The sequence below is a fragment of the Haemaphysalis longicornis genome, unplaced genomic scaffold (assembly GCF_048455015.1).
Source record: "Haemaphysalis longicornis isolate Haplotype H1 unplaced genomic scaffold, Haemaphysalis longicornis Haplotype H1 scaffold_3, whole genome shotgun sequence".
Lineage (NCBI taxonomy): Eukaryota > Metazoa > Arthropoda > Arachnida > Ixodida > Ixodidae > Haemaphysalis > Haemaphysalis longicornis.
Genome location: NW_027526335.1, coordinates 19,347,076 through 19,372,868, shown reverse-complemented (window position 1 = coordinate 19,372,868; position 25,793 = coordinate 19,347,076). Strand labels below are relative to the sequence as shown.

The 25,793-nt window shown below is 47.2% G+C and overlaps 2 protein-coding genes across 4 annotated transcripts in view; one reads left to right on the top strand and one right to left on the bottom strand.

The window, feature by feature from the left end:
• LOC144174077 (uncharacterized) overlaps positions 1-10,421 on the bottom strand; it is a 41,305-nt gene extending 30,884 nt beyond the window's left edge. For both annotated transcript variants that reach the window (XM_077702507.1, XM_077702508.1), the window contains exons 1-2: positions 10,033-10,421; positions 4,524-4,776 (exon numbers count right to left, since the gene is read on the bottom strand). In XM_077702507.1, the coding sequence (XP_077558633.1) occupies positions 4,524-4,740 (217 nt within the window). In that variant the 5' untranslated portion in view covers positions 4,741-4,776; positions 10,033-10,421. The remainder of the gene's footprint in view (positions 1-4,523; positions 4,777-10,032) is intronic.
• Positions 10,422-13,595: 3,174 nt separating this feature from the next.
• Positions 13,596-25,351, top strand: LOC144174074 (alpha-galactosidase A-like). 2 transcript variants are annotated; one of them, XM_077702502.1, is made up of 7 exons: positions 13,596-13,910; positions 17,155-17,329; positions 19,479-19,653; positions 21,059-21,153; positions 22,884-23,045; positions 23,132-23,329; positions 24,932-25,351. In XM_077702502.1, the coding sequence occupies exons 1-7, from the start codon at positions 13,735-13,737 to the stop codon at positions 25,226-25,228; spliced, it is 1,278 nt and encodes a 425-aa protein (XP_077558628.1). In that variant the 5' UTR covers positions 13,596-13,734; the 3' UTR covers positions 25,229-25,351. The 2 variants fall into 2 exon arrangements, with proteins under 2 accessions (XP_077558628.1, XP_077558629.1); XM_077702503.1 differs by having other exon boundaries at positions 13,772-13,910; positions 17,139-17,329.
• The last annotated feature ends 442 nt before the right edge of the window (positions 25,352-25,793 follow it).

Below are 25,793 nucleotides of genomic sequence, written 5' to 3'. Positions count from 1 at the left end.
TTCGGATCCAGGAGGGCGACCCGCGCTCCCTCCTGATGCGGGCCGTGCGGGACAAGGTGGCACGGCTGGCTCAGCGGGGGGCTCACATGCGGCTGCAGTGGGTGTCAGGCCACATTGGGCTGGAGGGCAACGAGAGGGCAGATGAACTGGCCGCCGACGCTCACGAGCTTCCCCCTTCGCGCACGGCAGCCCACGCAGCTGCGGATGACGCCTGCCTGCTGATACAGCGACATGTACGGGCCCAGCACCCTGACGCGAGGTTGGCCGCTGGAGAGGCCCCACCACCCGTCCGGGCCACACGGATGCCCAGACATCAACGCTCGGCTGGCCTGCGCCTACGCGTGGGGTGCGTGTGAACAGCCGAGCGAAACCACCGCCTAGAGCTCATCGACGACCCGTCGTGCCAGCACTGCCGAGACCCTGCCACATCTGGTCCTGGAGTGCCCCCAGTTTGTGGCAGGGAGGACCGAACTGTTGGCCGCCAGGCAGTGCCAGAGAGCTGGATGGAGTCCATGAGACTCTGGGGTCCTACCTGGATGCCTCAGGACTCCTCCCGGCTCTCCGCTTTCTCCCCACATAAACTAAACTGTGTGTGTGTGTGAGTGTGCTGTTTTTTTTTTTTTGACTTCGTGTTTTAGTGTTTACCTTGTATATATTGCACATATATGTCCTGTTAGACCTGCATATATTTTTATATTTATCATCTCCTCTCTATCCTCCGTTTCCTGTACAACTGTGTTCCCTATTACCCACACCCTCCACACCAGTAGGCGTTCCGGTGTCTGCCCTTAGGTGAGACAAAGTACGCCTGGTGGTGGTCTTTCCTTTTCTTGTTTACAATAAATTCATTCATTCATTCATTCATTCATTCATTCATATGTCGCAGTACCTTCCCTAGAAGACAGACTTTGTAATCTTACTACTCACAAACTGAGTGTCATTTTCTTGTTATTTTTCTGTCTTCTTTTATTTCTTCTCTTTCTTCCTCTTTCTTCTGCCCTGTAATCTATGGGGCCTTTTCTTTCCCCCTCCCCCTTCCCCCGCCGAGTAGCATGTCGGTGTCGCAATTCCGGCAAACATCTCGGCCTTCTTTCCTAATAAAGAGCCTTCTCTCTCTATCTCTCTAGCCAACTTTCCTTCTGTGCATTCACTAGCAGTGTGCAAGTTTAAAGGTATTCGGCTGAATGTAAATTCCGCATTCGATTAGCTACACTCATATACTCATGTGGACTGCAACAAATACCCCGACCCTACCACCCCTCCCACACCCACCTACACTGAGCAGTGGAAGATGCGGATGGCCAACAGTCGCCTGCAGGACCAGACATCCCTGGTATTCCGGGGTACGTACGTAGGCGTGGTCAACACAAAGATGCCTGGAATAAGGATCCCCTTCTGCATCTTCCAAAGCTCTCTCTCTCTCTCTCTCTCTCTCTCTCTCTCTCTCTCTCTCTGCTACTAAATGGACCAATAATCTCCGGAGCGAAGAGCTTTGCTCTGTGAGAGAAGCCCAAAATGACACGTAGCCACATGGCGCCGGTACAAAGCGACCCGAAGCGTCCCAAAACGACACGATGAGGTTTCGATGCGACTTTGAAGCAGCTCCGAGCTATAGCACTGTACGTATAGACGCGCAGGCGTGGGGGTTTACTTCACCGCCCCTCCATAATGAACTCACCCGTGTAATTTACAATCCGAAAATGCAAAGAAACTGTCGCGATTCACGGTATTCATGCCGCCGGGTATACTTGGCTGCCAGGTCGTTAAAAGCTCCCACTTACGCTGAGCTGCAGAGGCGCCCAGCGTCTGTTATCTTATCACCTTTAACACTTCTTAGTAGTCTCGTGCCGGCGTCCTGACCTCTGAACAGTCTGAAAGCCCGCCGTGAAGATACAATTCCATGGACACGAAAACTACAGCAGCGGCGTTGATTTGTCGTCTCCCAATACGTCTCCAGAACCCGCAAAAGAAACAAAATTGAAAATGTTCGAATGAATGAATATGCTTTATCATAAAGGAGGCACGAAGCCCTTTGGGGGGAAGGAGGTAAGTAGGGAGGGATGAAAGGGGATACCCCTAAAGTTCGTTGTGGGATCATAGGTCCTTTCGTGGGCGTCTTCGTTCTTGTGTGCCGCCTAAAACAACATGGTCAGGCCCGTTCTATACTGCTTTATAGAGTCCTCTTTCTAGTGCGTATTGGCGTTCAAGAATTTATTGCGCCTCCATTATAGGCACCAAAATAACCTGTTCCGATGCCATCCAAAGACACAATAAAGGACGTGGTATTGGGGTTCCCAGAATGACGCACGTTAGATCTGGGTGTTCTACTCCATGTGCGTATGAGGCTAAACATTTTCGCAATAAAATTTCCGAACCAAAATGGCGGAAATGCTTTCCGCATGTATTTATAACGAACGCCATACCACATCATACAACAACCTCCGTAAACTTTTCCGTGCCAGCAGGTCATGTAACGAAATTCCCTACACAATAAAAATGTCCTACAAATGAGGAACCACGTTGCCAACAATAACGCAAACGAGGGTCATTTTGTAATTCCACTCAACGTATTACTTCTACACCCCCCCCCCCCCCCCCCCCTAGTCATTCGCTGTTTTAAAGCGAAGCGTTTAATGGCTAGGGTTGCCGTGCATTTGTCATGTGTGCGAGCAATCGCGCGGCAAAGCAAACTTTATCGCAAATACTCATCAGAAAGCGGCTGTAACTTTTGTTCTATCAAAACCTTCTCAAATAATCATAATAAACTTTATGCTATGACGACTCTATGGTTGCTCCTCGCTTTATTTAGTTGTCATCATAAGATAGTACGCAGCGAAGGTGTAAGCGTTACAGAGCTCCCGTCTGTAACACGGGCAGCTATGGGAAAAGTACGGTTACGAAAAACGGCTACCCGCCGCGGTGGCTCAGTGGCCAAGGCGTTGTGCTGCTGAGAGAGAGAGAGAGACTAAACATATTTATTGTTTTTTAGTAAAGAGTCTTTAGGGTGGCCTCCTCATTCCAGGAGTCCATTGGCACGGGCCGCGTTTTCTGCCCTCTCCACCAACTTGCGCTGGACGTCGAGGGAAGAGCTGGCCAAAGCGCTCTCCCAAAGCTCATAATTGTGGAAGGGATTGGGCGGGTCAAGTGGGCTTTGTGTACAGCCGCCGACCATATGAAAAAGTGTTCCAAATGCCCCGCAGAAGCGGCACAAACGGGGATGCAGGGTGTGGGCTATGTAGTGGTTTCTGAGCTCAAGGACGCGGGTTTGATTCCCGGCCGCGGCGGCCGCATTTCCGATGGAGACGAAAAACGATAACGCCCGTGTGTTTGGGATTTCGGCGCACGTTACAGATCCCCAGGCGGTCACAACTAATCCGCCCTCCACTATGGCGCGTCTCATTGCCTGCGTAGCGTCAGCGCGTTAAACCTCAATCAGAATTACAAAAAAAAAGGAGGGCTGTAACGATTGTTTTATCAAAACTTTCCCAGCAAAAATTATGAAAGTTGGCCGTTAAGGCGACGCCAAGTTTCACTTACTCGTCGTAATTATTTCTCAATAAATGTGTTCGTACCTTTGTTCGAAATTGTGTCATCTCTGTGTCGTGCACACGTGCCGAAAGCTTCGCTGGTCATACGCCTTTACAGAGTCAAATGGTTGCTAGGATTACACGCATTTGGTTTCTTTTCCCATTCTTCTTATCGCATTTGCTCTAGAATTCAATATTAAGGTGCGCTGAATATTTGGACGAGGGACAGGGAGGCCGAAAAAGACAAAACCAAACGATGGTGCGCAATGGCACCAACTAGCCCCTAAACAGGCCTTTGTTAACCGCACTTACTCACTTTCTCTCTCCGCGAAATGATATTGGCTTTTACTTTTAAAACGATGGTGGATGTAAGGAACAATTACTCGCATCAATAAGGTATGTGTATTCAATTCATGAATTCGCGCTTTCTTCTAACGGAAGCGAGGAATACCTCAGAATTAAACAAAGAAAAAACTCCTCCTCATACTTCTGTACAGCTGTCATTGGTTCTCCGTACGCAATTTCGCTTCCTACATAGAGTACATGGATCTCCAGAAAATAGAGAATTTCTCCATGTATAAATATTGATCCTATTTGCTTTATAGTTTCCCACCGACATCTCCTTACCTTTCTCCCATTATACGATCAATATGGAGAACGAGCCTCATCCTGCACTCGCTCTGCTTTGTTTTCAATCTTTTTTTTTTCGAATTTCGGGCCAAGAGCGGTACCGATTGCGATCGAAATAAAACAGTGGATGCATCCCCGCATCGGTAGGTGCCATGTATACGCCAAAGATGTGAAAGGGGATGAGGAGGGGAGGGTAACAATGTTCTGACCCCCTCCCTCCTTTTCACACATATCTCAGAAACACTCCAGAAACATCCGGGACTCAAAGCGGCACACCCCAAATAGGCGACGGTTGTCCTAGAGTGAACTAAAATTCTAGTTCACTCTAGTTGTCCCTACTGCGGATCGTGCTGTTGAGGTACTCACAGGACACTCCCGACGCGGCCGTGATGAGGGCGATGGGCAGTGCGGCGGCCGCCCTGGTGTAGCCCTCGGTGCGCACCAGGTGCAGGTAGAGCACGCCGTACGAGCGGAACAGCGCGTGGGCGAAGAAGAAGAGCCAGCCGCTGGCCAGCACGGTCGGCCAGCTCGTAGGGGCGGGCTCTGCAGCCGCTCCTCCCGCGGCGCGGCTGTACGGCACCATGGCTCCCCGGGGCTGCGCACCTTCTGCGAGTGTCCCCTGCGCGAATGCAGCGCCTGCTTGCACAAAGCTTGACATAAAGAAGCTGTAACGGAAAAATACAAGCTTCATTCGAAAAAATTACGTTTTCTTCACGCACTCATCTCTATATCAGCCATGGAGGTGAGTTTTCCTTTTAAACAAAAAGACTGTTTTTTAACAAAAAATGAGAAGATGGTTTTTAGCACGAAAAGCATAATTAATAAAGGAAAACTCAAATTTCGCGCCGCACGACGGCAGCAGTGATATAATATGGGAATACTAAAAACAGTAATCTGTGTGTTGGCTGCACGGGCGGCACTGAAGTGGTGCGATCGGACGGAACCACAGGCGCTTTTACAATCTATTGTATAACAGTTTGTTTGAATAGTTCAAAGCCCGATAAATAAGCCTGAACACACCTAGAGTAAAAAGGCCGCAAGGCTTCTCATCCACTGTTAGAATGCGAATGAAGCCTGCATCGAGAAAGTTCGACGAGAGCGCTTAATAGTCCGGCAAATAGGCGGAGAAAGCCCGGTGATAACACAACACGTGCACAAAAAATATGCCGCATACATCCCGCTCACACGAGTTGATCGACCCCATTGTTCCCGCGTCTAAATGTTTACAGACCGTTCGATAAAAATGAAATGTGGCCGGAACTTTGTTTTCTTTCGTCGTTTGATCTCTCGCTCACATCGCCGAACCTTAGAGAATCCACATAAGCGTCTGCTGCAGGCATAAAAGAAAAAAAAAAACAGCTGCTTACTTTTCAGAAAACGCGGTATTTTCCTGTCTCGCTCCTAAATGAGCTGAGTTTGTGTGAGCCAACTTTATAGGCCACGTTATGGCGACGTCGTTCTAGATAGGTTATAACTGGGCACAGTAGAGTTCCGTTTTCCTTTCAAAGGTTTGCCATTACATACAACAACAAATGTAAACGTGACCAACTATCAGACAGCTTCGACCACTACTTACAGGGCTCAAAACTATTTACCGTCTACAGAAATAATCTCGCAGGAAGGAAACCTGACCTAATAAAAAATACAGAAACGGTAAAAGTTCTCGAAATAATGGTAATCGTTATTAACGGTCATATTCAACAATAATAAAACCTTGTGTAATTGTCTAGTGTGTTTATATTGAGCTATTTTCCGGTTTAATTATCTCGTGTCTGGTCTAATTGTCTTTTGGTCTAATTACTTTTTTTTACATTGCTTTTTTATTTGAAATCGAAACATAGAATCTGAATGTATTTTTTACCCGTTGAACCTTGGTCGTACGGGAAGGGTACCTATTGTATGAGCCCATTTAATTACTCCGGAGTCTTCATTACTCCGGAACAGGTTCAGAAGAGTGCGCCATTCTTCGGACTAGGATGTCGTGCCCTCCCTTGGGTTTTGATCTAAAAAAAGCCCTTTTTTTACGCTGCTTTAACAAAACCAAGAGGTGCGCGACGCGTTCCTATGTACGCACTGCGCCACTTTGAAGCGGCATGAAATGAAATAGTAAAAAAAAAAAATCAGGTTTCGGAATGAGAGCCGCGAAAATGGGTAAAACGCAGCGAAATTAATGAACAAACATATCTTTCTGTATCTTTTGAGCAATGTGAATACGCAATGATATATTGCATTACAGTATACGCTTTAGCACGGAAAGAATGGCTTGCGGCAAGGCAAGGTGTGCTGCGTGTCATGCCACTCCACGCCTCTTGCAAATTAGGCGGCAGCCAATACGTGCCATTGGGGTTATCAGGCCCAGGCTTCCTTTGCCTTTGGCAGTGGTAAAACAACACGGTCGGTTCAAAACTTACGTCTGCCCAATGAGCCATGGAAAGAAGTAACACTTAGGTGGAAAAAGCGAGCATCTTCGATTCGGGAGCGGGCTCTGGTGGGCAGTGTCTCAGCTCAAATTGAGAGAAAGGTGTGCAGTTGTGCTGGCCACGTAGAATGCGGAGAGCTGATAAGCGGTGGACCAGCGGGATAATGGAGCGGCTACCGAGAGACGGGACGACAAGTGGGCCAACACCGATAGCTAGACGGATGGATGAGATAAGGACATTCGGTGGAGAGGAATGGACTAGGACAGCGCAGGATTGGAGCAACCAGTTGGAAGACAGTAGAGGGGCCCTCACCCGATAGAGGTTCATGCTCACATTTATATTGAAGGGAAATCATGGGATATGCGATTGCAGACGGAAGCGTTCCTCGCTTACTTGACCTGACTCGCAAAATGCCTTCTTGTGGCCTCTGTAGACCGAGGCAACAACAGGGCCGCCGAGCCACCAACGCGAAAACGCGGGTTCGATTTTGGGCGTGATGATTCCCGAAGGACGGTTAATATTTCACGCACTGAGCCCTAAAGTTGTCGCTTTGTAACGAAATGATGATTAATAAAGTTTATTTGAGTCGAGGTGCCGATTTTAGGGCACCCGCCCGGTGGGAGGCTTCCTTAGTCCGGGATGGTTTGGCCCGTGCTGGCCATCCGTGCCCTCTACACCAATTGTCGCTGGTGTGAGAGGTCGGAGTAATCAGCAGCTCCGCCCACTGCTTTGTAACGAAAAAAAAAAAAAAGGAAGCCAAACGTGTACACCCGGAGTCAAAAGTTTACAAAACACGATTTCGCCTTTTAGTGTGAATCTCTCTCCTCTCTCGGGGCTAAGTTCCTGCTGCGCTTAGGGTGATGATACCCCTAACTGTGATGGTTCGCTTACGAATGTAAGTTGGGTGGTGAGACCCCAGAGATCAGAGAAATTAACGTTGAAAGTCGAAATCCTGTCTTGTAAACTTTTGATCCTGAAAGTGCCTGTTGATCTTGGGGTGAGAAAGGGGGATGGATAAGCCATTGGACGTGCCACGCTTAATCAGCACAAGTGCGGATACCAATCATATGTGCCACGTGTGAGTCGGCATGCTTCTGGAGCAGTATCGGTTTGTATTTTTGTGTTGGTGTCTCCAGTCGTGTCAAAAAGCTACGAGTTATAATTACTGCCTCCTGGTCACAGGACTTTTCAATTCAAAGCCGGCAGTTATAACTTATCACTGAATACTGGTGTCCTAGTGGGTATAATCATATCTGCTTCAGATTCTGGCTTTACATGGGCCAGGGTTCCATCACCAAAACGTGCGAAGTGGTAAAAACATTTTGTGTTCCAGATATGTGCTCCGCCGCGCATACCCAGTGTCACATAGTGACAGACACACGCTTGGATTCGAACCCGTATAATGAAGCTGTCGCTGCAATTCAGTCCAATGGCTAGTTTGCCGGATCTTGTAGTATTAGGAAGCCTGTATTAAGAGTCTGTACGGTTTCGAACAGGCAGACGCCATTTTATAACAGGTTATCTGGCGCCACTGGATTGAAATGACCCCTCCAATTTCCCGAAGAACAGCCAATGCCTATTCTTCACTAGATATAAGGCAACCGTAATTGAGGCCGTACGTCACAAAGTTCGCTCTATTCGCCAGGCGGCTGCAGAAATCAAGAGTGAAAAACCGCGCAGGTTTCTCTGCACCAATGATAGGCAAACTTTCGGCGAAAATTCCTGCATGATAACTCGCATTTCTTGGCTGCCTTTCTGCAAGAGAAATATGTTAACTCGGGTATACGTGAAATGAAAAATAAAATAAAATAAATAAAAGGTTCTTCATAAATTGCGTTATGCCGATTATAATCCAAACAAAATTATTCGAAAGAAGTAGGCAGCTGTCTCCTCAAAGGAAAAAAACAACTATGCTTGCATTTTTTTCAAGCGGAAATACTCACAGGTAAAGTGTAAGAAGCTCAGCATTGCATTGCCGGCTCCTTTTATACACAGACTTATGTCAGCAACAATGCTCACGACTTCGTGCAGACAAATGTGCGTGCGCCTGTACGGCCTATCGACTTTATTTTTCCTTATTCTCTGTGCCCACGCAAAAGCCCCAACCAAGGCAGCTGCCCCGTATGCACAACAAGAAGCGAAGCGCGCAGCTCCCGTTCGCAAACATGGAACAATGGTCGGTCCAGCCCAGCGACCCCGTCCGGTCACGGCCACAAGGAAGTCTTTCTTCGCTTCTTCCCCCCAGCGTTTCCAGCGCGCGCGGCACCAGGAAGTCGCAGCTGCCGTTTGAATCCCAGTGTGTCCAGCGCGCCCCAGTTGTACCAGGCAAGAAGAAGAAGGCCGGTCGTCGTGTCTCAGCTTTTTATGGCCGTGCCAAACCTGGGCCGCCCGCTGCGCTGCCCCCGCAACCCGTTTGCTTCGTACGGCGTGCTCTGGGTTATCGTAAGCGGATTGGTGCGCCCTCCCCAAGCAGGTCTCCACATACGCGCATCTGCGCTACATACTAATGAGCGGTTGGAGAACACCCCAAAATTAGCAATGCCTGCTTGCCGCAGCATCTAACGTGCGATGCACGAAGTACTCCCTTCAAGTAAGAAAACAAGTGAACGGAAATGTGAACAGTGAAAGTAATCAATGAATTAATGAATCGATACGGCAGCACGAAAGATGGAAAAGCCAGCAGGCCTAGCTAAAGGGGTGGCGTTGCGTTAGCGCTCACTCGTTGCCACTCTTCGCTCATCGCAAGAACACGGCTGAACGCATGGTAGTCGCGACCTAATCCTGCCCTTACAGAAGTCCACTAACTCTTGGGAATACGCAGGATTATCTGGCGTTAAGCTCGCCGGCTTACGCATGTGTATAAGACTGTAATTACTCCGCCAACTCGTTTTTATTTGGTCCGCTCAGCGAAGCAAGCGCGTCAGACCGAGAGCGACGTCCAGCTGTCTCGCCTTTTCGCGCCGTCTTGATGGATGAGAGTTATGTCAGCATCAGCCGCAGCTAATAGCGGCGGAAGTCATGAATCGTGCTTCGGCACACAGAGTGCGGCGAAGAGCCCGCCCCTGTGTGTCGAAGCCGCGAAGCCTTTTTAAAAAAAAACGACGCCAGCACTCGGCAGGTGCGAGCTAAGTGAAGGGCCTCCGCGCCGTTCGTGCGTAGCACGCTGTGGCCGACGGCGCGTCGCACACCTCCTGTGCTTCGAAAGGCCTTTGAAACGAGGGTGGATGCGCTAAAAGTCTTCCAAGTCAGCTGAGAAAGTCACTTTTGTGGAAACATTGACCCTGAAAGGTCTCTTTTTCCAGCATGCTAAGCACGACACCGTTTATCTCAACGAAACGTAGAACTCGACTATGCGTTTAACGCAAAGCCGTTGCCACAAGTAGCGCCGCGTTCACTTGCCGGTGGGGAAGCAGCGATGCCTCGGAGTTCACTCGTTTCGGAACCGCGGAACTCACCAGTCGCTGCTCAACGTTTCAGGCCATGGTCGTCGCAACGGGGGCATCTGCGGCGGCGCTGGACGGGTGGCCTGGCGCTGCTGGCGGCCGCCGCCGCTGCTGCGAGGAGTGCCATGCGACGCTGGCCGAGGCGGCGGCTCCGGATGGGGGCAACAAACACTCCGACGACGACGAAGCCCTCGCCGCTGTGGGAACGTCGTGCGCAAGCAACAAAGGCACTCGGCGTTTCCACCACCACCAGCGTTAGAGAGCAAATGTGTGCCAAAACAACACAACACTCGCTAGCTCCCACGATCGCACACGGTTGGGCGTACTACGAGCGTCGCCAACGTTGCCGCTGCACGCGGGAACCCAACACCTGTTAGCTGCTCCCTCCCCCGTCTCCTGCTCTCCACACCGCTCCTCGGAGCCGCTCGCGCTCTCTCGCACGCAAACTTCCGTCGGCGGGTCCTCTCTCTCACAGCTCTCTCCTCGGGTACGGCGTGACTGGACCGATACAAGTACACAAGCTGTTTCTCCCGCTGAAGCCTTTCCTACACGGTGGGGGCCGCCATGTTTTCCGACTACTCTCGCGGAATTGATGCGCGATGGTGTCTGACGCTAAGGAAAGAACTCGCGTCTGCAACCCAAGACGAAGGCGACGTTGCTCCACGCAACGTATTGAATATTGAATGTCGTATTGAATACGACGCGTGCGTGTGCCTGAGTGCTGCTTCTTCACCAATGTGCACATCACCTCATCTCGCGTTTTTCTGGGTCTCGTACGCATCCTACACAGAGGTTTCTCCAAAATAAAACACAGGAGGCCGAGAGAAGCGGGACCCTGTGGTTTCTGCTGTCGTAAATTGCTGTCGTACTACGGATGCTGCAAGTTGCTCAGAGCTCCGTAGCGCCCTTGCACTAGACTCTGTAAATACAGCCCATACTTCACAGCGCGTTCCGTTACAAAATATTCTGCTGCAAGATGGGAAAGGTTTTTTTTTTTAATGCGTAGCATTTTTGGGCGAGTGCCCCCCCAGCCGGGACCGTGTAATGCCCTGCATATACACAAAAGTGCAGATTTCGCGCAAGTAACACATTTAATCGTTATTATAAGGTAAATCTATAGCGTTTTAGAAAACTAAAATTTTCAGAAAGACGATCTGAGAAATTGAAAAAAATATGCATCTTCTAAACCTCTCAAAAAAAAAAAAACAGAAGACTAAACAAAAATGTTCGCAAAATAACGTTCGAAATATATATAAAAAAGCGTAAACGAACCAACTCTGCAGTACGACTTGCATCTTTGAAAGAAAAAAAAGATAATTAGCGCCGTAAAGGCACTTCATCACTATAATAGTATGAATTTAAACAATTATTGAAAAGAAACAAAAGAAAAGTTAAAGGGAATAAAATTATCCAACATCTTTCGCTACTCATAGCCATATTTTGCTGTAAAGAGCTAACGCTGTAGACAGGCGACACAAGAATGCTACGTATTAGATGACAATTCTCCGAATTTCTGCAGATTTCTTTTTATATTTTCTTCCTTGCTTTTATCTGGAAATCAATTAGGAGACTGAAACTGAAACTACAGAATTTGGCGATAAGGTTTCTGACGGGAGCTTTTGGCAGTTTTTTCTCTCAGACTTTTTGAACGCTTCTTTGGTTTTCATCTTATTCGTGTTTCTTATTCTTATTTTTTTTTAAATTCCAATGTGCCATAGCCAGGTAATGGTCGTTAACACCGAATTTCCTTCATGGCAGAAGATCTTCGCAAAAAAACAAATCAGGACTACGAACGGGAATAGAGGAACATTGTGGAAAACAGAGTATCCGAGTTCGCGTTACATCATTAACGCATAGCGTCATCGTTATTCACATGGTGTATGCTTTACCGCCAGGAATTAGAAAGAAAATGAATTAAATTCGAACCTGAAGATGGCGTGTGTCAATGGGTAGCGGTATTATTTGTGCCACTTGTCAAAGAAATATGTCCGCATGCGCGAAACTGTCCCGCACGAGAAATGCATCACGATGCCACTTTTTGTTGCGCAAGTGAATTAACAGATCGTCTGCCACGGGCTGTTATGGTCGCCCTTGCGGGAAGGGATGAAAAAGGAAAAAAAGTAACGTTAATTTCCATTTTTTTAATTGGGAAGATGATACTTAGCTGTAGAGGCAGCGTGAATAAGGTCGTGTGTCGCTGAAGTCGGCAGCGCATGGTACAGAGGAGCGTAACAACCGACAAAGATTGCACACCTGTTTGTGGAAGGCACTTAATAGAGTAACTATACGTACACGCAGTACACACTAATATTAGTCATTTTTACTTTACGACAATAAATTTTGGGAAAACTAACTATAATCGTTCTGGGTTACCGAGAGGATCAGAATCATGCTTATATAATTCGTTGAGTGAAGTAGGTGTAATCACGATCATGTGTATACATATTGCTGGCTGCCCCTGGTGGGGACAAGGAGTCGTGACGTGCGTGCAGGCCAACCGCGGCTTTAAGTGGGGCAGCATCACAGCGCGCAATGAAACATTCTGGTTTATATATTCTTTCCCGGAATCAGTCAACTAGCACACAGAACCCAAAGACAGGTTATGGGCGTTAGGATACATATTCAAGCAAATATATGCACGCACTCAGGCATGCAATATTATGCATACACGCATGCATACATGCATGCATACGCACATACAAACAAACGTACATATCTACATACATACATACATACGTACGTACCTACATACATACATACATACGTACGTACCTACATACATACATACACATACATGCATGCATACATACATGAACACATACGTACATACATACATACATACATACATACATACATACATACATACATACATACATACATGCATACATACATACATACATACATACATACATACATACATACATACATACATACATACATACATACATACATACATACATACATACATACATACATACATACATACATACGTACGACCCGCCGCGGTGGCTCAGTGGCTAAGGCGTTGCGCTGCTGAGCACGAGGTCGCGGGCTCGATTCCCGGCAGCGGCGGCCGCTTTTCTGATGGAGGCGAAAAACAAAAACGCCCGTATGTACGAGATTTCGGCGCACGTTAAAGATCCCCAGGTGGTCAAAAATTAATCCGGAGCCCTCCACGACAGCACGCCCATCGCCTGCGTTGCGTCGGCGCGTTAAACCCCGCAATCAATCAATCAACATACATACCTACGTACGTACATACATACATACGTACGTACGCACATACACAGACTACATGAACACATACGTACATACATACATACATACATACATACACGTGTGTGTGCGTGTGGGCTTCTGCGATCGCCGATTTTTCGTACACCGAGCAGTCTTTTCCCAAAGTGTTCCAGTTAACAATGAACAAAGGACATCAGCAGCGCTGTCGCAATCCTAGGATAATCTGAGCGCCTATTCTGGCCGGATGTGTTTTTATCCGCCCTTTTTTCATTGCTGATGTCTTGATAGCAAGAAGCTGGTGATAACTAAGTCGTATGATTCCTAGCGCTCCGATAGCAGTCTGGAATCGAGTTGCAGCGCGTGGACGCCCCGTACTTGTCGGCGCCCTCCGATAATGCGAGCGCAGCTTACTAGATCAGCGAAACGGCAAACCCGGCGCTGCACGCGGAAGCTCCAGCGTAGTTCAAGCCTTCTTCGATGCGGCGAAGCGTAGCGGCCCCTCTGGCCGCCCTGTGGGCCGTCGTTTCTCTGCTGGCGACGCGAGTTGCCTGCCTGGACAATGGCCTGGCCCTGACCCCTCCCATGGGCTGGCTCTCCTGGAGCCGCTTCATGTGCAACGAGTGCGCCCTGGGCCGCCGAGAAAACTGCCTCACGTAAGACGTCCACGGAGCGCGCTCTTGCTCCGAGCACCGTCCCCGCATGTCGAACGAGCTTACAGGCAGTTGCTGTCGGGCGTAGGACATCATGTTTACAAACTATTATTAATGCGTAGCATTCTTTGCCAAGTACCCCCTCTCCCCCCCCTGAAGGGACCGTGTAACGCCCTAAATTTCCGCTAAAATGTAGATTTGGTGGAAGTTCTACCTTTAATCGTCATAATAGCGCAAGTGGAGATCATTGCATGGTCGGACAGAATTTTGAAAAACCAAGAGAATACGAAAAATAGAAAGAATTCTCTTAGCAAAAATGACCTGACAAAATAAAAAAATACGCATCTTATCCCGCTCCCACCAAAACCGAAAAATAAACGTGAAAATTCTGCAAAAGAACGTTAAAAACACGAGTAAAAATAGCGTAAACGGATCAACTCTGCTGCACGACTTCAATCTTCGGAAAAAAAAAAACATAATCAGCGAAGTTAAGGCACTGCATCGCCGTAATGGTATAAATTTCCATCATTAGCGATTTTTCTTTCAAAGCGTGAATAGCACTTCAATATTGCGTGTGAATATTGTATTATTAAACATATACGTATGTTTCATTACGACACAAGTTGGTATGTTTCCCGAGTCATATTTATGAGAACTACTGATAAATCAAACTTGTGATAATTCAAACGAAATCCTCGGGTCTCTTGGAGTTTGAATTATCACGAGTGCACTGTTTTTAGCAAACTAAAGGCACTTCATCACTATAAAGGTATAAATTTACATCATTGGTGAAAAAAGAAAACAAAAACAAAATAAAATAAAATTTAGAGTAAAATAATACGTCTTGCGCAACTCGTAGCAATATTTGGCTATAAAGAACTCACTCGAGACAAGCGGCATAAGAATGCGGCGCATTAGTAGACAAGTCTATGAATTTCTGCAAATCTTTTGGTATGCAGCATGTTCAAGGAGTAAGAACCTCAAAATAGAGCTAGCGGCCTGTTTAAGAGCCTGTTTAAGAGCGACCTGTTTAAGAACCGGGGGGCTTCACATTAGCTTGCATTTGATTTCCCGAGTGCTGCTAGCTCCCGCCACTCGCAAAACAGAAGTGTAATTCTCGTTTTTGGCCATTTCATGTTTGGATCAAAGTCTTTATTTCTAGCGAGGGCTGAAAGCAGACGACCTGGATGTGCCGCGGCACATTGAAGGCGGGGCTTCGGCCTCTCTATATGCTATTGGTTACGTCTCAAGTGCGACTCAAGTGCGACTACGTTACGTTTGAAATTAACGTGAAATGAGCGTTTTTGTAGTGTACAGAATGGAGAATTCCACTCCTGGGTGGAATTCCGAGTTTGTACATTTTAGAAATATCATTTTCACGCCCGTTTCAACCCTGACGTGGTTACGCTAGCGAGGTCTCTGACCAAGGACATCCACAGAGACCGACACCCTGCCTTCCATATGCTGCCGCACATCCGGGTCGTCTGCCTTCATCCATTCAGCGCTCGCTAAAAATGGACACTTAAAACATACATGGAATGGCCAAAATCGAGAATTCCGCGTGCACTGATAAACGCAATCTCCTACGTTTCTGCTTGCTATCAGTGGCACTGAAGTACGACCACCAAGCTTGCACTCGTATAGGCGGCAAGTGGGGCTTTCATGAGTGTTTGCCACCGTTGAATTCGAAGGCTGCGTCGTATATGAGGGCTGTTTGCGTATATTTTGAAAAGCAGGACACTACAACCTAACGTTACTCGAGAGGATTTTAAAAAGTTGGCATGACTCTGCATCGTTCCGAAGAATATGACTGTGCGATGCAGGAAGCATAATTGCCAATTGCGGTGATTTTTTGTTTGGGGGGGGGGGGGGGTGGAAGGCTAGTGGGAGGGATCTAAGGCGGGTACATCGAATCTTAATTTAGGAATTTGTTATTATTAGTACACTGTTGAAGCATCGCTTCGACTACCCAAGACTAGCTGAGATGTTTGTGTCTGTAGGTATGTATAGAGACCCAAAACGGGTGTGCGTTGCTCACACTGAGACCAATGAAATCGCGAAACTTGAAAGGTATTCTCCATTCACACCATATGAGCATCCTGCCTAAGCACACCGCCGTGGCACTACTGGAAAAAAGAAATTAGATGACGGGACAAGATTGGATGAGTCCGCGTTTGATCGCCACAATATTATTACCTGTCCACGTTAGATGAGCTTCTGCGCGCATCTACGGCTCACTTTGGTCGCACTGTCAATGCGTACGGATAGCCGTGGTTTTACTCGCCTATACATTATTTCTTACCAATAGAAATAAACTTGTTCGTCGGTGCCTGTGCCGGCTACTTCACTGTGGCACATCTTAGAGCTGTTCACTCTACCATCACAGCCCCAGGATCTGAGGACTTTGAGGAAGGACATTGCTCGCCTGCGGAAGTTTACACCCGCAGTGAAGGTGTAACAAGCGGCTCTTCGATTTGCAGGGGTTTTCAAAAACAAGAATTGAGTGTAGTCTAACTTATAATCTATTGGGAGAGCTATGGTCAATAGAGACTCCTACTTCACGAGGGAGCACCTGTAAATCATGGATCTAATAAACATGTTTATATTTCATTGGCTCTCTTCAACGCTTGATATTGGAGATAACTGCTCTCTTGTACAAAAAAATGGAGATTTTATAGTGTAATAGTTGGTATTCAGTGGCAAGGCACGCATGCAGGCAACCATGTGAGTGTGCCGTCAGTGGTTACGCCGGGGTCCACGGGACGGCGGTACTGGTCCGTGCAAAGCTCATGTTGTGCGTTGGATGTTCCAAACTCTACCCCACCGAACGCCTCGACTCCAATGTGAGTGCGATTAATAACATCTCTGTCGACACCACCGTTGAGAATCGGCTTGAGACGGGGCAGACGACGCACGCCGGTGATTGTTTTTTTTTTTTTTTTTTCTGCGACGTGCGGGCTCAAGAACACCAGCTGCGCCATGTCCGTGGCCAATTACAGTGTTTCCAAGCGAAGAAATTGAGAGCTTAACTTTTCCGGGAATATCATCTGTACTATCATGCACTCTTCGGATTATACTACAATAAATATTTTTTGATTAATTTGCCCTTAATATACTTCATACAAGACTTGTGACCCCGAGAAGTTCGAATTACCGCTAAGCGACAGGTCTATGTGAAGTATGCTCGTCCCGTTATTATAAGATGCGGGTGAAGCTTAACCAAACTCACAGTGTCCGGCTGTTGCAGCTCTGAACTGCTCTTACAAATGGCGGACCGGATGGTGGAGGACGGATACCGTGACGCAGGCTACGAGTACCTGATCATCGACGACTGCTGGAGCAACAAGACGAGGGACCACGACGGAAAGCTCGTCGCCGACCAAGATCGCTTTCCTGGAGGAATACAGAGGCTCGCCGACCAGGTCTGACGAAAGTATCGGCACTAATCCGGACAACGTATTCATGCCACTCACTCGAAGTGATCTTTTACGCGCATTAAATGTGACACAGCGGCTTTGCGCGAACGATATCAAGTATTCGATTTCTGGATAGTTTTGAAACTGGTACACGTTGTATTAAGAAAAGGAAAAATCCTCTTAGGAAATCGTCACGGTAAACATGAAGGGCGCAAGAAAACGCAATTGGCAACGCAATGGGCCCTCTTCCCTCAAGTGCTGAGAAGTTTTGAAAGGGTTGCCACTACGCCGCGGCAGCCGTCATTGTGTTTGATTACCGAAACATGTTACTGCAATCTCAAGTAATTTGTGTTTGCGGCCGGTATGCAACAAACTTTCGAGAAACTGAGGGCACATCTTTTTAGAAAATATAATATAAACAAGCCGTGTAGTTATCATCATCATCATCATCATCATCATCACCACCACCACCACCACCACCACCACCACCAGCCCATCTACGCCCACTGCAGGGCAAAGGCTTCTCCCATTAATCTCCAATACCCCGGTACCGTGCCAACTGCGACCGATTTATCCCCGCAAACTTCTTGATCTCATCTGCCCATCTAACTTTCTGCCGCCCTCTGCCACGCTTGCCTTCTCTAGAGATCCACTCTGTACCCCTAATGACCAACGGTTATCTTGCCTTCGCATTACATGCCCTGCCCACGTCCATTTCTTTTTCTTAATCTCTACTAATATGTCCTTAACACGTGTTTGTTCCCTGTAAAGACGATATACGAATACGAATACGGTAAATACGAATGCGAGTAGGAAGGTCTCAAGCTTGAGTTTGTGGGATCAATATAACTTTCTGACTAGTAATTCTTGCTCATAATTCTTAGTTTTGCGCTATGACGTTGATCTTGGCGTCGATTACACGGCGCATTCAACCACTCTATCTCTCAGCGTGCTTGAACTTCATGCCGAGGTAGAAATGGTTTTGAAAGATAGTCGACAGATAACGCTATCACCTTCTTCTTTGCTATTGATCTGTCGATCAACAGAGGACTCGAAAACGTGTGCGTTAAACCTGTCCGCTGGTAAAATCGATCGCCCGGCATGCGCTTTCCGCTAATTATTGGTCGTGAGCTTTATCTCAGCCAACGGCAGATTTTCTGTTGCTCGAAGTTCCTGTGTACAGGTGCCGCCATAAGTAATTATAACAAGGATTTGGGAATTTCGCGAAATATTTGTCTTGCTGGCTTTATGACAGCCATTACCGGTTTACAGGAGGCTTTTTTATTTTAAGGAATACTCCTTTAAACGCACACCAAAGGAGCCAGGCGGTTTTTTGAAGAAGAAATTCCTTCAAATTTACGAGACCCTGCAGTTCCGGTTACTTTTGACAGCCCCTGTACCTACGTACCTGCTATGTGCCTACGACGTTCCTACCTGTTCCGTTTTCATTACGCGATCCATAGATCTCGGCATCTCGGCAAATTTTCATGGAGCTTTCTTTGTTTTCATGTCGCTCTGTGACCAGATGGAGCGATAGAGGAGCCGAGAGCAACAGAGATGAGATAACGCGAGGAGAGCCTTCGGGACGCTGGCCACCTTGTTATGGAGACAAGTCGAAGCGCGGAGCGCCAGCTGCCATTGCCTCGACGGGTCGGGCGACTCCCGCTATCTCTTGCATGCGTTTAAAATCGACTAAGCAGCCAGTGCGGGCGGCAATGGGGAAGAAATGGAAATGACGCAGGCCGACGGCGGTGGGCAACTAAAGGAGCGACGTGCAGTCAGCTGCAGAAAGGACCAACCGTGGCCACTGAGGACGTTAGAGCGCCAAGCACTGTTGGCACGGTGTGCGACAGACGGCAGAGAAACGCCGCGTTGCACACTTCTGAAGCCGTGGCAAGGCGTGCGCTTGGGTCGAGCTTCAAGCTCGCTAAGGAGAGAGACGTGACGCTCAAGCAATCTTGAAGATGCACCAATGAATCTTTGAGTAATACTTTTTTTTACTTAATACTCGAATTCAACTGCCATTCAAATGCGTAATAAACCTCGAGGCGATGGCTCGTCTCTTTGAACGCTTGAACCAGACGTTAAATGTGTTGATTAAATTGACGTATATCCACTTGTTATCGCGCTATTCTGCTTTCTTTACTTCGTAAAGGTTCACCAGAAAGGCCTGAAGTTCGGCATCTACACGGACATCGGCTCAAAAACTTGCGGGGGCTTCCCGGGAAGCTACGGGTACTACACAACCGATGCGCAGACATTTGCTGACTGGGGTGTCGATTACGTCAAGGTGGACGGTTGCAACTCGGACCCTGCAAAGTTTGATGAATGTGCGTACGCCGTGGGCTTTATTTTTGTTTGTGTTCCTCATGGTCACGTTTTAACGGGCACCAGTCCTAGTAAAGCCAGCCTACTTCATTCTCGGGGCAGTGATAGAACGAAATCAAATAAAATCAGATAAAATCTTTATTTAGAGAGAGAGAGGGAGGAAAAGGGAAAAGCTGCACATTTGCAGCTTGCCGGAGCCCAAGACCCCCCCCCCCCCTTTTATTTTGTCCGGTACGGTTTTGTAATATGCAACAGTTTTGACGTAGAATCTAGACTACGCAAAGTTTTATACAAACAAGTATTTTCCTACTTGACAACAAAAAAAAAAAAAAAAACAGAAAGTGCAAGTTTTTAGTTCATATAAAGTAAAGCGCATCATAAATAGCGTATTTTTGAGGAATTATGGGCAATGCAATGCATACATATACACATGCGCATAGAGATATCCACGCACACGCACACGCACGCACATGCACACGCGTGCACGCGGCTCGCAGGAAAGTCGCCGCGCACAAATGTCCATGTGCTGCGTACCCGCTCTCCCGTACAACGGCCATTCACACCTGAAGAACGAGACGAGCGAAGGCAACGGTCTCAATTTCGCATTCTCTTTAGCATCAGTGCCGTTAACTGCTACCGCACAAAATGAGTAACAAATGTAACGTTTGCGCTGTGGCATTAATTATTTTAGTGTAACTATGAGGTGGATTTCAGACGACGTCTCACTAATATGGCTGCCAAGTGTCTCAGAAGAATCTCATAACCTGCAAGCCTTATGTTGGCGCAGTCCGAAGGACGGGACATCGATGCACCCACGTTCAGATTCTGCCTGTATCCACAGAAAAAAATCCCGGGCCATCTCCCCTAACGTGAAACCTGGGGAGGTTCGAAGCATGCAGTGCACGTATTCAAAGATTGTGTCTCTCTCTGGCCACACGGCGGGCGTAAATTGAGCGCCGGAGAAGCGCCGGTGGGAGTAGTAATCGCGTGCTTGCTGAGGCGGTGGCGCCCTCTCTTGCGTTGAACCGGATTTAAGCAATTAAATGAGACAGACATGGCCATAGGTTGTCTTCGTGTCACTCGCCCACGGTGTTCTTTCACCGTGCACTCGCCACAGCATGCTAAGAAGTGCGCGTTACAGAATAAAACCTGGCGTTTGAAACCAATTTCGAGGTGGAATGTAACAAATTTGTTATCAATGCAATTAAATCCTGATTTTATTCAATTTTTTAAAATAGTGCTAGTTATTTTAAACCGGTTTTATACATTATACAGTTCGTTTTTGACCATCGTTTAACAACTTGATTTGGCGTGCCGTCATGAGACGACGACGTCGGGAGACGCCGACAGCCCGAGCCCCTAAGGTGCTGCGCCTCTCAAAAAATCGCGTATATTTCTCCCAAACAGTGTACCCTGAGATGGGCCAGGCTCTTCGAGCTGCCGGAAGGGATATGGTCTACTCGTGTGAATGGCCTCTCTACCAGATGACGGTTGGAATTATAGTAAGGCTCATTTCTCTAATTCGAATATCTCTAGCAGGGTTGGCCGTATTATTGCTATTTTTCAGGAACACTGTAATTATAAAGCGGACAGTGCCATCTATCTTTTGTTGCGTTCGTGTTAAAGGGATACTGAAGTGTGAAAAAAGATGACCTGTGTCGGTAGATTACTGTGCCGTGAAGCAATTGTTTAGCAGCTCAGAAAATGAAGATGACTTCAGAGATCACGAATCGTGAAACGGTATTAGCGAAGTACTGCGCTTATGAAGACAAAAGTAACGTAAATGTAAATGTAAAATAAGTGTATCTGGCAACTTTTGTTCAACCCGCGTGTAAAACACTAAGTTCGCCCAGGAACCATTACCGGACAGGCTGCTTCACTATCGAGAGAGGTAAGCCGTGATTTAGTTATAATTTCTGTTCAATAGTTTGCGTCGGTGCAGCCAACGGATTTATGCTGTGAATGCAAGGGCGCCAGTTACTTCTCACTGACTGAATAGCACATGCGACAGCCTACGGAAAAAGTGAGCTATTATTAAAGCGATAAAACTAGCCCCTGAGCTAGCCTCCCGCTATTCCGCTGCCAAGTCATCCTGCTGGTTATCCTAGGTTGCTGCGCGTTGGCGGCACGTTGTCCTTATTTTAAGCATTGAAATGGTCTTCTTAGCAATACACATGTGTGTGGTAGTGAAGCAGGCTTTAATAGGGTTCAAAGTATTGCAATACGGCTTAAAGCAATTATTCGACATTACCCTCTTGTAAGTCCCTGCATTTTTTTCTTTTTTTTGACGCCGAACCCCGTACTGTGACTATTACAAAAGTTCCCCTGGCTGGAATCCGCCATTCGACAGAGCTCAACCATAAGCGCAGCACGGTTGAACACATGTTCAGTTCAACGTCGCAAATGAGAATACGTAATAATGGCTATCTCCAAGAGATGGCAGCAAAAAGTTAGAATTCTTCCGAGGTGGCCGCAGAATACGAACAGACGCTCTGTTCTAGGTGCGCAGAGTCAGAAAAGCGTCACGAGATCGTAGCGCGAGCCACGGAGACGCGTATCTCGATGCAGGAGTTTGTTCACTTACAACTTAAGCCCAAAGAAAATAACACAGCATGTTTTCGCGCAGTTTTGTTCCGCCTTGACGAATGTCGTTCGGAAATTATAAAAGAAACATCTAGGCTGGTATAATTTCGTGTTTTGGTTTTTTATTCAACTTTCTTTATTAGAAAGCATTGAAGGTAACTATTTATTTTGCCCTTTTTTTTTTTTTGCTAGACGGGCAAGAATTCGAAGACTAATGTATGGATATCTGGAGGGCATTACCCATCCTGCTAAAGTTTGTCACAGACATATAGATAGAGAGACCCGGAGAGTCGAAGATCGCAGCAACCTAGCGCCTCAACTGATTTCATAAATCTAAAATTTGCGCTAAATTTGCGCAACGCCGCATAACTACGTGGCGCAGTATTCTCGACATAAAATACTAAACATGAATTATATACCTTTTCCAGCACAAAGTTGTGTAGAAACAGTAGCTGCTGGAAACAGCGTCACACTTATGAATTTTAATTGGAAACGTTCTTCACGACTACAATACGATTTCGCGCTTTTTGCAATAATTTGAGAAGCAACATTGGTCTTCGGAGCCCAGGCGCGCAATCAACGTCAGTGGATTTTGGCGAACCCTACGTCATCTATATTCGCTTGCTCATGCACTGTCTACTACTTTCAGCCGAACTACAGGGATATAGCTAAGCACTGCAATTTGTGGAGGAATTACATGGACATCAACTACTCCTGGAACACAGTCTACGAAATAGTTAACTTCGAGGCCACCTTGCAAGACATCCTGGCCAACGTATCTGGACCGGGCGCTTGGACGGACCCCGACATGGTATACTGTAAACCAGTACTTCTTTTAGTTGCGCGCACATCTTTTGAGTCGCGGAGACCTGATATATTCGGCACTTTTCTTCTCAGCTCGTCATCGGCAACTTCGGCCTGACCATTGAGCTTCAGCGGTTGCACATGGCCTACTGGGCAGTCATGTCGTCTCCGCTGATCATGTCCAACGACCTGAGGCACATTTCGGAAGAGTCAAAGGAGCTGCTTCTGAATAAGTATATCATCGCCGTCAACCAGGATCCGCTCGGGTTGATGGGAAAGCGTGTTCATAAGGTAACGTGCTTTGGCATTTGTAAGGTAACTAACAACGAACAATGCACTTATAGAGGGTGACTATAACAACGATAAGCTTACGATGAGAGCATTGCACTCTGTGCGCGAGTTTTTCTCGGTTTCTCTCATTTTGTTATTTAAGAATAACTCTTACCAAAGCTTACAGTAGCAGTACCCGGCAAGGTTCAGCTCCACATGTGTTTAGAATGTGTTTCTTATTGCTGGGTGGAATGCAGCTGAGTTCACGGCATTAGTTCGTATCAATTCCAAGAAAGCCACGTCTGGTCGTTGTGCGCTTTAAACGCAAGCATAATCAGCCTAAAACAGCTTGATATAAGATGTAGTTTCTTCCATCAGAAATTTCTGGGCGAGCCTTCGAGAACACTTAAAATCCCTGGGCAGATTCTCGAAGTAGTCCTAAAAATGATTCATGATAGGCCTGACTATAAAATGTAACGCTTTGTCTGGCCTTACATTTTCAGGGCGCAGATGGGCGCTGCAGATGTAATGGCGCATACAGCGAAATGTCCTTTACTGCAAAGTGCATTGTGAGTTCCGGGTGGGATGCGCAAGTCCCCCTTTCACTCCCATAAACGTATAGGAGGGGATGGTGCCGTTTGGTGGCTGCGTCAGATGATGCTTTCTTCTCGAAAGTTTACGAATGACGCATCACTTATTTCATATGGGCGCAGATGCACATGAAAAACCCAAAAGCGCAAAACAAAATGCTGAGAAAAAAAAACTGCCGAAGCTTGCACTAAGTCGCGCAATGGTTGAACCATAGCGAAGCAGCAGGATTTTTTTCTACGTGAGCACGGAAGGACACATCACCACGCATTTGTACAAGTTTGAAATTGTTTATTTAATTGTTTATTTACATGTCCCGCCGTCGCTTTGCACCGTGACGTGCATCGATATCGTCATGTTCCTCATGCCAAGCATTACACGCGTAGCGCTTGACGACAGCTGATGCCCAAAGGCGTGAACGACTCATGCGCGGTGTTCCTTGAGTCGCGCCGAGGTTCAGTGGAGCAAAGTTTGCACCAGCTGTGGTGTTGCTGGTTGCTAAGCAACGTGACACAGTCTTCGAAGTATTCGCCAGGTTTTTTTTTTTTTTTTTTTGCTAAAACCACTGCGCAAGCATGGGACGCTCGGCGGTCGCCGCGAGGCACGCGCTCATGAGCGCTCGGCATTTTCTTGCTATTTTTAACGCATTACGCGCCACACATTACAGCCAAGCACAACAGCTCCGCTCTTTATAGGCATGAGCGCTGAAGGAAATACAAATATGAAACACTCACTGTAGTCATACATGAAGATTACTGAAACTGTCATACATGAAAATTAAACTGGGCAGATTAATAGTTAAACTGCTGTGACACATCTTAGCGTAACATCCTTACATATATATCTGTACGTATACCGGATCAATTGGTGTGTGAGCGCAATAAGACTATAGCTCCAAAATTTTATGGCGCGTAGCAGTTTAAGGTATCGTTTACTGCACGTGATAGTTGTACGCTTCGGCAATGTGTATATTGGGCCTGGGCCTAATACTCCGGTCAGCCAAGCTCAAGATTTTGCGTTCGTTATCCTCTTCAGGCGGACAACATGGACGTGTGGACTCGCTGGGTGACCCCGCAGCTGCCCAACGGGAAGAAGTCCCTGGCCGTGCTAGTGCACAACAGCAAGATTCTGGGCGGCCCCGTCGAGGCGTCCATCAGCCTCCTAAGCCTCGGTCTCAACAGCGCCACGGGCTACCTGGTCACCGACCTCGTCCGTAACAACACCGTCGTTGGAAAGTTCTATCCGGGACAGAGCATCAATGCCACCATTGCGCCTATGGACCTCTTCTTCTTTAAGGCAACAGTGCTCGGCGGAGGTTTCAACCACCAGTAGAGACTGTTTCTCACGAGTTTGATCCTGTTTCGTTGAACACAACAAATGACCGGTGTAATGTAAGCACACCTGAAAGGCCTCTGGCCTGACCAACCAGCCAAATAAACGATCATATATTACGGCGTTTTCGTGCATTGAAAATGAAATAGTATGTTATTCCTTCGCACCGCGTCTAAACTCCCAAACCTCATGCATTTGATGTGCAAGCTTGCATTTTCCTTAACCCTACTTGTGTACTGCGCAAGTGCATTTCTGTGCTCACAAAGGTCATGAAGCATAAGTAGCTCAAGAACAGATCTTTGAGTACTTTACTACTTGTGCGGCACTCCAAGACTTTGTGATAAGATATCAACGCATGTGCCTGGAGACTACAAACTGCCGCCGAAGGTGAAACAACCATATCAAAAGGTAAGGAGATTTTGTACGCACCCAAGTTTCTACGCCGTAGGTCATCACCGGGAGTACGCATTGGTTGTAAACGTTGCTTAGTGATAGATGTAGAGGTAAGGTGAAATGAGAAAATTAGGTGGAGCGTAACGATTTTGGACAGCAGAGGGTATATCAG